The sequence below is a fragment of the Sinocyclocheilus rhinocerous genome, unplaced genomic scaffold (assembly GCF_001515625.1).
Source record: "Sinocyclocheilus rhinocerous isolate Xijiao unplaced genomic scaffold, SAMN03320098_v1.1 scaffold119, whole genome shotgun sequence".
NCBI lineage: Eukaryota > Metazoa > Chordata > Actinopteri > Cypriniformes > Cyprinidae > Sinocyclocheilus > Sinocyclocheilus rhinocerous.
Genome location: NW_015654491.1, coordinates 1311554 through 1323740, shown reverse-complemented (window position 1 = coordinate 1323740; position 12187 = coordinate 1311554). Strand labels below are relative to the sequence as shown.

At 35.7% G+C, this 12187-nt stretch overlaps 1 protein-coding gene across 3 annotated transcripts in view; it reads left to right on the top strand.

The window, feature by feature from the left end:
• Positions 1 to 12187, top strand: part of LOC107717109 (heat shock 70 kDa protein 12A-like) — a 36098-nt gene that overhangs the window by 7782 nt on the left and 16129 nt on the right. For all 3 annotated transcript variants that reach the window (XM_016523771.1, XM_016523772.1, XM_016523773.1), the window contains exons 2-5: positions 6748 to 6824; positions 7001 to 7128; positions 11096 to 11282; positions 11927 to 12031. In XM_016523771.1, the coding sequence (XP_016379257.1) occupies positions 6748 to 6824; positions 7001 to 7128; positions 11096 to 11282; positions 11927 to 12031 (497 nt within the window). The remainder of the gene's footprint in view (positions 1 to 6747; positions 6825 to 7000; positions 7129 to 11095; positions 11283 to 11926; positions 12032 to 12187) is intronic.

Sequence of the window (12187 nt, the reverse complement as noted above, 5' to 3'; positions counted from 1 at the left end):
GGGAGATGAACGGAGATATATATATATATATATATATATATATATACTCAGTAGCTTATATAGTGGCATTACAGGGAAGCATGTACTTCGAGTGTACTATGCTGAGTTTAGCCTGACCTTCAGAGCGTGACTGCAGGAATCTAGACTATTTATATAGGAAATAGGCCTAATTTAAGATCTGTAAAGGGATAGTTCACACAAAAAATTTAATTGTATCATTGTTTGTTTACCCTCACATTGTTCAAAACTTGCATGACTTTCTTTCTTCAGTGGAACACAACAGAAGATATTTTGAAGAATATTTTGAACTAAAGAGTTTTGGTTACCATTGACTTCCATTGTATGGACCAAAAAAAATTGAAAAAAATTATTCTTTTATGTTGCACAGTAAAAGAAATTCATACAGGTTTGGAACAGCATAAAGATTAGTAAGCAATTTCATCATGCAAGTCTTGTGTTAACATGTATAATGTCACTTTATAGTCTTTCAATGAATCAAAATGATTTTCATGGTGATTGACAGAATGTCACAGATGGTAGAGCTTAACTTGTTTGGAACGGGAAACATTCACTGAACAAAATGTTTTTCAAGTAAACTTATGGTCTATTGAAAGTTGCTGATTAACCATTTACTGTGGATTGTGTCATTTGTGATTGTTTGAGTTTGAGAGGTTTTCCTTACGCTTTGTGCTGCAGCTGTAATCAGGCTGTCCAAAACCAGATGCACAGGAAGGAAGACTATTGTAACTACAAGAGGCCATTTTTAGATTTTCCTTTCGGAGACACAACAAGCGTATAAGACTTTCAACTTTGGGTTGTCTTCCTCTCTTTCAAAAGACTATCTTTCTTTATTGTTCATTAGGAGTCGGTGCACGTTTGACCGTTTAAACCGTCTGTGTTCTCCCAGGGTATTGGCCAATGCATTCACCTTCATTCAGAAAGGTTAATTACCTCAGTTTACCTCAGATCATGTTACATTTTTGTCAGTAAGTGTTCTTTTTTTATGAACAAAATTCCATCTTCTATGCAGGTAATAGCTTTGGTAAGGTAACTATCCCTCTTTGAAAAAAGCATCCTAAACCAGCCTAAGCTAGTTTGCTGTTCTTAGATGGTCATTAGACGGCATTCCATTGATCTCTCTTTGTCTCTGTCTATATCTCTTTATGTTTATTCTTTACTATATATGTTTTCTTTTTCTATTTTCAGTATTTTTCTCCTTACCTACCTATGTTTACCTACAATAATGTTCAAAGGTGTCGGGTTGATAAGATTTTGAATGTTTTTGAAAGAAGTCTCTTATACTCACCAAGGCTACATTTATTTGATCAAAAACAGAGTGAAGGCAGTAATATTGTGAAATATTATTACCATTTAAAATTGAATTTTGGGCAAAGATGAATTTCAAGAAACATTTCGTTTTATTATCAATGTTGAAAATTGTTCTTGCCTAATATTTTTGTAGAAACTGATACTTTTTATTCAGTAATAAAGTTAAGATGAACATGAACTATAAATCTTTTGTAACATTGCAAATGTCACTGTTGATCAATTTAATGCATCCTTGCTGAAAAAATTATTAATTTCTTTCAAAAAATGTATTTGCCTGATCAGAAGGTAAACTCAAGTCTGTGAATCAATATCAAACAGACAGGCAGGCAGTTTTGCAGTATCATCCCACAGAGCTTACACAGCTCCATTTGACTGACACAGCTGCTGGATCTTGCTGAGTTCACAAGTGACTCTGATCTCTTAACTTGATTGGTATAACGTTGCAAAGAGAAAGCTGCTCTGTTGTATAGATGACTGCTGGTTACAGCTCTATTCAGCGCTGCAAAAATCAATGCTTTCTCTCTTTCTGCTCCTTCTCTCAGTATTCCTATGTATCATGTGTCTCTGAGGTAGTGGGGCACTGGCATTGATTTGGGAGGAGACTGTTGGGGTGAGATGATGCGTCATATGCCCCTCCAAACAGTCTTAAAAGCACTTGTAATGCTATTTATGATTTATGGCTTGCGGTTTAGGGGTGTGACGGTGTTGTAGATGCAGATGTCGAAACACTCGACTGCTCTATGTCTTTGGTAATGTAATGGGAGATTTCTGCACTCTCCGAACCCTCTAGTTTTTCTCCAAACTTCACATTCTAGCATTATGAGATGAGAGGAACTCCTACAGATGCATTCTTTCTTATAATTTATTTAGCCTGTCTGAGACTAAAACTCTCAGATCATTATGTCCCATATCAAACAGAATCAGCTCATATTTAAGCCAACAGAATTGTATTCTATCTATAGTAAATGCATATGGAATGTAGTTTGTATTGTATTTTAACATCTAATAGTCATATTTTCCTAGGTAAAAGCTAGGTAAAATGGATTTGTGTGTAATGGTGTCTTGGCCAATATATTGGATATTCAATTAGTTTGTGCTCATTTCTACTATTTTTACATTTAATGTGTAATTTTTAATGCTCACTTAAAGTTGATCTTTAATATTACTGATAATCTAATAACTCTGTTTAATGTAATCTCAAGATGAATATCCATTTTCCGGTCTGTATATTATAACATTGTGATGTTTAGGTTCACTTGCAGCATTTAAAATAACATATTTTAATTTATTTTTTTATTTATTTTGAATAAATATTACAGAATTTTAATATCAGCTGTTTAATGGCCATAGCATGCAGTTATTATCTATTTATTGGTATCAGCCAGAATTTTAATATTGGTCTGTTATTGTGGCACTCAACGTTAGTATTAAATTTTTTTTTTATCTGAAATGGTGTCTGTTATTTTCCTATGAAGAAAGTGCGAGTGTCCCTTATTTTCCTCTGCTGAATTTTACAACCCTAACCAAGAGAGAGACTAATAACGTTGCAGCAGTCGCAGCTGTTGTGCGGCTTCTCTCACCCACTGTGTGTGGGATGTGTGTTTGTGTATGAATGTGTGTGTTTATTAGTGTATTTGTGTATGCCTGTTTGTTTGTGAGTGAATAGGGCCAGCTGGAGACAGTGAGTGTGAGCGAGAGGACGGCCGGCTGTGTTTTTGGCATTTATAGTGCTGTGTCTCTGAATGGACCTTCACATACACGTGAACTGGAGCAGTCCTGCCCTGTCAATGGCCCCTCTTTGAGACGGTTTACCTTGATAGCTATGTGCGGCTTGTTTAGCTGGAGTATATAACTGAGCTCAGTGTGTTTAGCTTTGGCCTAAAAAAATCAGCCGTAGACTGTAATGTTCACACAGAATTCATTGGAAAGTTCTAGTGAGTAATACAGTCTAATAAAATTGATCAAAAACACTTGTTTTACAGCTTGAGATATGCATACATTTTATGTTTTCCCTTTTCCTGTTCTGGTTTCACTTACCATGGAATTCTCAACTTGACATCATGATAGATGATCTTTTCTCTATCTCTGCATTTGTTTATTATTTTTGGAAAACATTCAAACCAAAAGTTACAGAGTAAGCGGCCATTTGTCTCAGGCATGGTGAGATTTGATTTAGTATCTAATAATCTAATAATTCAAAATGGAACAAAACTATATGCGTTATCCAGATTTGTAATATTTTACAGGTGGGATTGTCTTGTCCTTTCTCTGTGTGTCATGGAATAAAATCATTAACCGGATTGAAGGCACTTGTAGTTTGAACTTCTAAAGAGAAAAATAGCTTCAAATACCCTATTTGCTCCCGTAATGATCTGTTGAAGATTTGATGAATATGAATGTAAACTCAACATAAAGCCACTGAAAAGTTTTTCTTAAGGTGACGTGGAGTTTAATGAGGTTGTAATTAGGAATTAATGAGTTTGGACTTTATAATATTGCAATTAATTTTGCATCTAAATCAGTTCATCTGTTTTTTCTTTTCTCCAAATGTTGGCAAATTTGCCCTACTTCGGTCCTGACTTTTGCTTTGAGTAAGAAAATTATTTCTTTCTTTCTTTCTTTCTTTTTGTCCTGCGTTATCAGACATATTGTCATTCTATATTAATATTTGTTTTTCTTTCCTTTTCTCTTTTGTCTGGGGAATTGAAGCATGTGACCTCAAAGGAAGTAAAAGTTCCTCAGTGAGGAGTGGGGGGAAAAGAAAAGGAGGAATGCTTTTTGAAAATGGCAGAAAAAAATTCCAATGACATAACTTTTTTGACTATGCAATTATCAATTAAAAAAAAATGAAATAAAATAAAAAAAATAGGAAAGTGATATATATGGCTGACATTGATTGTATTTAAAAATATCTCAGATCTCTGATTCTCTCTCTTTACTTTATTTTACAGATAATAGATTCCAGACCTAAATCCACTTTTGTCTGTGCATGTCAGTAGTCCATATGTCTCTTAGCTCTATTATTTATGTGTACTGAGCTGCTTGAAATTCATCTGAATTTGTAATTCCACAGAGGAGGTATGACCTCTGACTCTTCCTGCTTCCTGTCAGAATTTTGTATAACATTCCAGAACGGAGCTTGGCCACCCGTTCATTCACTCCCTTTCTCATGTGGATGAGAGGAGGGGTGAAAACAGGATACCCTACTTTTTTCACCACATCTCTCCATCTTCTCTCTGATTTCTGTTTATTTTTGCTGCTTGAATCGACACATATGTAATGGTACTAGCATGTACGATCGCCTTATTGAAAGAGTCCTTTTGTGTTCAGTGTTTTCAAAAACTTCAGATGTGAGCTGGATTTGAACTTTTGCAAAAAACCTGCCAAGCAAATCATTAAAAATTTTACCCAATAATAATAATGTATCTGTGAAAACATTTTTCTTTTTTCTTTACTATATTTCATTTTACTTATTTTGTAGATATTATGTTAAAACAGCTCATTATGTCAGCCAATTCTGAGTAAAATAATTGATATATATTATATTATATTATATTTGTGCTTTTTTTTCTCTTGTTGACAATAATTTGTGGCACACCTATTCAGACTGCAGATAAATTCACTTTCATGCTTCTGTGTAAATAAGTCTTAAAAACAGCAGGAAAATCAAAGGAATTGGTCCGTTTCGCACTTTGGCCATAATGCAAGCAATTTTCCACCATTTATGCCCATTTTCTGCTTTCCAATTCCAGCACATGTTTGGATTCTCTGTTGTGACTTAAAGAGCCTCATTGAAAAGCTATGTAATACACACACACACACACAAAACACATTCACATCCCTAATCAAGTAGCTCTCAATCAGCCACCAGGGAAACGGTCGCCACTGACGTCGAGTAATTACCCTCGTGCAACTTTAATGTGTTATAATGAAGTCCCCGTACAGTGAGCCATGTTGCCATGTAAACAAACTTAAGTTCCTTTAACCCGCAAATCCATTCGCAGAAAAGTATAAAAAGACGGTCAAGTGTGTGTTTCTGAATAACACTTCACTTATAAGCATTTATCATTATTGACAATCATTTTACTCCTTCGATATTGATGTTCCATTGTCCCATTTTAAAATCAATCTCGGTAGCTGGAGCGCGTGTATGCGGTGAGTGGTTGAAATGAAGTGCGAGCCGCAGGTAGCCAGTCACTCAACCCATAATTACTCGCTGAAGAGCATCACGCTCATTCTGATCACTTCGCCGCTCAGTATGGGGTAAAGGCGGGTAAAAAAGGATGAACGCTCAGAAAAAGTGGCGTCCCGTGGAGCGAGGAACCCGGACGCTCGTTTAGCATTCAGGGTGCTCAGCATCTGAGTGTTTTAGTGAAGCTATTAGGCCCAGCTAATGAGGACGATGGGAATGGACAAATACAACCTCTAATTCGATTCAAATGTCAGTGTGGAGGGGAGCAGCTGTTGCTGTAGTGGTCTAAAGCTCTTAAAGGTTTTGATGATTTTATGACCAAATAATGTAAAATGTTAGACATAAGCGATGTTATATATAAAAAAAAAAGTATGGCCAAATGAATGGTCTTTCAGACAAATTCGTTGAACATTAATTGAGGCTTTTAAGTCTCGTTCCCACTGAAAATAATTTCTAGTGAAGAATCACCATTGATGGTGCCACTTAGGCCTGTTCTCCCTCTGTGCCCATGAAACTGAGCCCTAGAGTGCTTTCGACGCCATTTAAATGGATTTTGAGTGTGTTTCTGAAGTTAGGTATTGGTGAGGTGTTCATTTACAAAAAAGTATGGTAACTATAGTTTCTTTAGGGCAAAAAAAAAACAAGTTACAAGTGACCCAACATAAAACCGAGAAACATGCATGCGTCCAGAAAAAAAACATACACATCAAGAACCTGTTATAATTATAATTGTGTGAAACATCAGACTATATGCTGATAGACTAATGTTCAGCCACATTTACTGTGGTTCAGTGAATTTCAAGGGAATCCAGTCATTTCAATAGGAATCCTCACAGGAATTTCGCAAAAGATTTAGCAACGGGTTCAAGTTCGTAACGTGGCTTCAGCAAAAGAATGCTGCTTGGTTTGATTCTTCTTCCTGAGCTGTACTTCATACATTGCTGTACTACTGACAATAAATTGCCAAAATGTTGCTGAAATTTTGGAAATGGCACCTTAATACAGCCACAACATAATCCAGTGTTTCTCAATGGACAACCCAACAGTGAAAAGAAAATTGCTTGTATAAAGGCAAACAAAAAAGTCCTTAAAACATTTAAATTGATTAGTATTACCACAAGCTCTATAAGCAAAATTATTAACATGGCTGTAGGCTTGTCTTTGTAGTTTGAATGTTTGGTTTCTCACTGTTCTTTCTTTCTTTCTTTCTTTCTTTCACTTTGCAGATGTAATGGCCACTCCATCTCCAGCCAAGAGTATGGGCGACCCAGGCATCACGCCACTTTCCCCCACACACATACTGGTGAGCTCTGCTTTTTATTGCCAGCATGACGTCACCCATTACATGACATCTTATTTACACTGAACTGCAATTACATGCAACAATTTAATGCTTGACATATACGTGACAGCATCTCTCTTCCTCTTTCCATATCCCTCATTTTCCCTCTGCTTCTTTTCTCTCTTTTCTTTCTACAGATGGACTCCGAAGAAAATGAGCCTACGAGACACCCCTATGTGGTGGTGGTGGCCATAGACTTTGGCACCACCTCCAGTGGCTATGCATATGCCTTCACTAAAGAGCCAGAGTGCATTCACACTATGAGGTGAGACAAAAGGCGCAGAGAGAGGGAGTGGGGGGAGACTTTTTTTCTTTTTTTTTTCTTTTTTGCATGTGATTTTACTGGGTAAAAATAAAATACAAAAAATTATTTATATATAAAAATATAATTTTTTAAAGTAATAATTTTTTTTTTATTTTTATTTTTTTAATTAAAATAAATTATACAATTATACAATTTAATAATTATATAATTTTAAAAGTAATTTTATATAATTTTATATTATTGTGTTTTTTTTTTCTTGCTGGAGTAACCGATTACCTTTTCTAGTTACTCTGCATAGACGCTGCACTCTTCTGTAGACATTAATATGATTGTCTATCCATTAGATGGTCATGTCTCTATTTCAGTCAAACACACAGGCGTCTTTCTTTCTGGGCACTAAGATGCCCCATTAAAAATGATTAGATATATACAGTCCCACTGTGTATATACTGGTCCGAAATAGGGGTGGGCGATATGACCAAAATCTTATATCACGATATGAGTAATTGTATTTCACGGTAACAATATATATCACAATATAGTTATTTTTGCTTTAAAACAATCACCTTCAACTCAACCTTGCCAAGTCAGAACTGTTTGTGGTTCCATCAAACCTATCGTTTCATCACAATTTCACCTTTTACATTCAGTTGTTCCCTCCTGGTGGAATGACCTGCCCAACTCAATCCGAGCGTGTCCTTAGCCATCTTCAAGAATCGGCTAAAAACACATTTCTTCCATCTTTATTTGACACTCTAACTCTTGCACTCTCTATTCTAATTCTATTCTTTAAAAAAAAACTTGCCCCTTTTAGACTTGCACTCTATTAATTTACTAACTGCTTGTTTTCTTTAAAAAAAAACTAACTTCTCTTATCTTTTTGTATTCTATTTGTTTTCTTTTTTATTTATTATACAATTAACAAAAGCAAAAATGGCCTCTAACACTAGCTTGCTCTATTCTTTTCCTATTCTATCTGCTTTCTTTTTATTTATTATATAATTAAAAAAACAAAACAAAACAAAAACCTTGCTACGTGTACTGCATTAAACTAACCGAGACTTGTTATAGCACTTGCATATCTTTGCTGTCTTGTTGATTTTGATTGCTTCCATTGTCCTCATTTGTAAGTCGCTTTGGATAAAAGCGTCTGCTAAATGACTAAATGTAATGTAAATGTCTTTTTTGATATCAAAATTTTTGATACCATAGAAATTTGATTTGATGATTCTTGTCACCAGTGTCAATATCACAAAAAACTAATACTAGCCTAAATTTATTTTTTTTAAAAATGAAAAAAAGAAGAAAAAAAAAACTTAAAGGCACACTATGTAAGATTTTTTTTATTAAAATATCCAAAAACCACTAGAACAGTGTTATATATTTTGCTGACTTGTGTACTTACATTATCCCAAATGTTACGAAGAATGTTTAAATCCAGAGAAATAAGCAATTTTAACTAGTGACACGGACTGTGTCCATAGTGTCATTGTGTCGCCTGCCAATGTTGTCATAACCCCTCGATTTCCGGTTTTATTTTGTAGAAACACCATGGAAACACCAAAGATGCTTTAATATGTTGTACATTTTAATAGACCGGTGATGACCGCACAGAGTAGCATTATAACAGAACTTTCATGATTCCACACTCAGTCACAGCGTCATCAAACTACGCCTATGTCTTTTTGTTTATTTTGAATATGCGCCCTCTAGCGGCGAAAATTACATATTGTGCCTTTAAGCTCACTATTGACAAGTAAACAGTCAGCGATTAAATAAGAATGAGAAACTAATTACTAGCAATAGGACAAAAAACTACAGTAGAACAAATAAATAAGAAATGCTACATACTGTACATTGTATAAAGTCAAATGTATAGAAACACTGCATATTCTTCACTGTGTAAATTTAATATATATAACTTCTTATTAAAGTTACAAAAGTGATTTAGTCAATAGTAGTGAGAGATTTTCTCTCATTTGTTGTTTGATTAACGTGAATGACAGACACTGCTGTCACTTTAAGAGCTGCCCGGGTTCCAATATACTGCTACACATGTGTTTTCTTTCTCAGCTGTTTGCTTTCACTTAAGACCTACTGTGTTTACGAGGATACTTTACAGGCATTTTGACACATAAAAGTGTGTGTATTTAACCGTTCAAGGCCTATAAAGAGGCAAAAATAACTCTGTTCAATACTCCCTTGCTCTATGAGCACCGTCTTCACAGCTCTCAGAAACAGTCTCAGACAGCTCGCGCATATAGCGAAATTAGTTCTCTTTTGCTGCTGATTGCATTTCAACGGCTTAAAATCACTTGTTTTTAAACCTTAATGCTTAAAAACGCATGCAAATGATACGTTTTCATGACCACGTGGCACAGCAACGTCACGTGAGCATGTAACCACGATAGAGACGATAGTACAAAATCTCTATCAGTTGACAAATTTCTACCGGTTAAACATGTCTACCAGTATATCGCCCACCCCTAGTCCGAACTGTCTAACATTAGTGTGTGTCTGTGTGTGTTGTATACTAGGGTAAACCCACAGCTGCTCTGTAATCCTGACCTGACCTACTTGGTCATGTGAACTTTGACTCTAAGGTCAGCTCTCCAGAGTACCTGTTGGGCAGAGTCAGCCACGTGTTTCCCGCCCAAACAGGCATGTGGGCTTAATTTTAGGCATCAGGCTCATTGTGAAAGTTAGAAATAGGATTATTTGTTAAACAGCACAAGTACATCTATAGACAGTGTCCTCACTATATATATTCACATATTTGAATAAAAGATAAAAGTTCGAGTGTAAATAAAGATATGAATAAAATTGAATATAGTGTTTTCCATTGAAACATGAAGGCTATTATATGTAAACAGATATATTTAGCTCTGACAAGCACTCTTGGCATTCATTTGTTCATGGTTAAAACATTCATATAGGATCATGATTGAGTCAACACAGTTGAGTGGGAGATTGCCCTTCTCTTGAAAGACCAGTGCCTTCCTTCAGTCTGGTTAATTCAAATTGTGGTTTGTCTGCTGCTAGAGATTTACACACCCAACACAAAAAGCCCAAGGCCTTTGAGATTATTTGGGTTGGACTGGTAGTCTAGTCCATTAATCTCTACATAAACACAGCTTCCCTTTTAAAAACTCACAAAACTCTTGTACTAAATCTGTTTAGAGTCAAGAAGACAGCTGCTTTGAGTTGGTTAACAGAGGATGAAAGGATCGACTCCCTGTCTGTCCTGATTACACAGAATTCCTTAATAATTTTTTTGTTTGTTTACAGAGACCAAAATTATTAACTCTGATCAACTGAAACCTTATGGACTATTACAACTATGCCAATAATTGCCAATTGACTTGATGCAATGCTGGTTATACAGTGCCCCCAATATATATGTAGACATCTAATATGTATAAATTTTAGTGCATAACATAACAAAATATTAAAGCAAGCAGCAAACATTATATCCTTTTCTCAGAATTAACTTTTTCCATTTTTTAAGAGCTACATTGTCATTTTTTCAATAATTTTTACTGGTTGGTCTCAGTATAATTTTAGTGGATCTATGAAATCACTTAATTATTATAGGGTGTATGAAGTCATTTCTCTATTATGATCATTTTGGCATATGTGATTCTCTCTATGTCAGTTCAGACAGTCAGGCTGCTTGTTCTGTGCCTCGTCCTGGAAGTAAAAGCCCATGAATATTTTAAATGCCTCTGACTCTGTACGATGCCTGTGCTGGTTTTATGACTGCCTCGATATGGATAATGAGGATGATGATGCTCTGTTGAGTTGAGTGATATTTTAGGTCATCTTAGGTCAGGTCTCTCCTAATTAGGAGAAGAGGTAAAAAGCTATAGCAGCTCCAAATTCTGCCCAGTGGAATTATTTACTGGCTGATCCCTTTAGATCTTTGTAAAACTCACTCTCCCATTGGTTGATTTCCCTTTGTTGCTAGGCGCTGGGAGGGTGGGGATCCAGGTGTGTCCAATCAGAAGACGCCCACCACCATTCTACTGACCCCAGACAGGAAGTTCCACAGTTTTGGTTATGCAGCCCGAGATTTTTACCACGACCTGGATCCCACTGAGTCTAAGCAATGGCTCTACCTGGAGAAGTTTAAAATGAAACTACACACCACTGCAGTAAGGACAAACTCATACAGTATGGATTTTGTATTATTGTTGGACCTGAGGGGACTTCGTGTCCCAGCACATTTACGTGTTAAGGAAATTACTGATCATAAGTGTGAGGACTTCTCTTAAAATATGCTTCATGCCTGATATATTCAAAAATTACCGCTACCGCGTAATTTGTATAACAAGTACTGCAAGCAAATGAATAACTCATTACTAAGAGGTTAACCAATCAAAGCTTCATGAAACTGAAATAATACTGTTAAAGAGTTTTCTAATATATTACATTTAACATAAATCTCTAAACCCAGGGTGTCAAACTCAGTTCCCGGAGGGCCACAGCCCTGCACAGTTTAGATATAACCCTAATTAAACACATCTGATCCAGCTAATCTAATCATTTAGGCTTATTTGAAAACTACATGGTATGTGTGTTGGAGCAGGGTTGGAACTAAACTCTGCAGGGCTGCGGCCCTCCAGGAACTGAGTTTGACACGCCTGCTCTAAACTATATTTTCCTCTGAGTATATTTTCCTCATTGGGAATGAGGTGATAAGTCTATCAAGTCTATCAAGTGTATAAATACATTTTGATTGACATGTCATGCTTTTTCTTGTTTCTGAGAGGTGTTATTGTCATTTTGTCTTCTTCAGAATCTGTCCATCGATACAGATTTACATGCAGCCAATGGGAAAAAGGTGAAAGCTCTGGATATTTTTGCTTATGCTCTGGCCTTTTTTAAGGAGCAGGCTCTTAAGGTATGTTTTAGTACCATTATCATCTAGGACATTCAGTTTAAACCAGCCTACTTGCATTATTTTAACATGTACTCTACCATTCAGAAGTTTGGGGTTGATAAAATATTTTTAATATTCTTGAAAGAAGTCTCTTTTATGTCTATCAAGGGTACATTT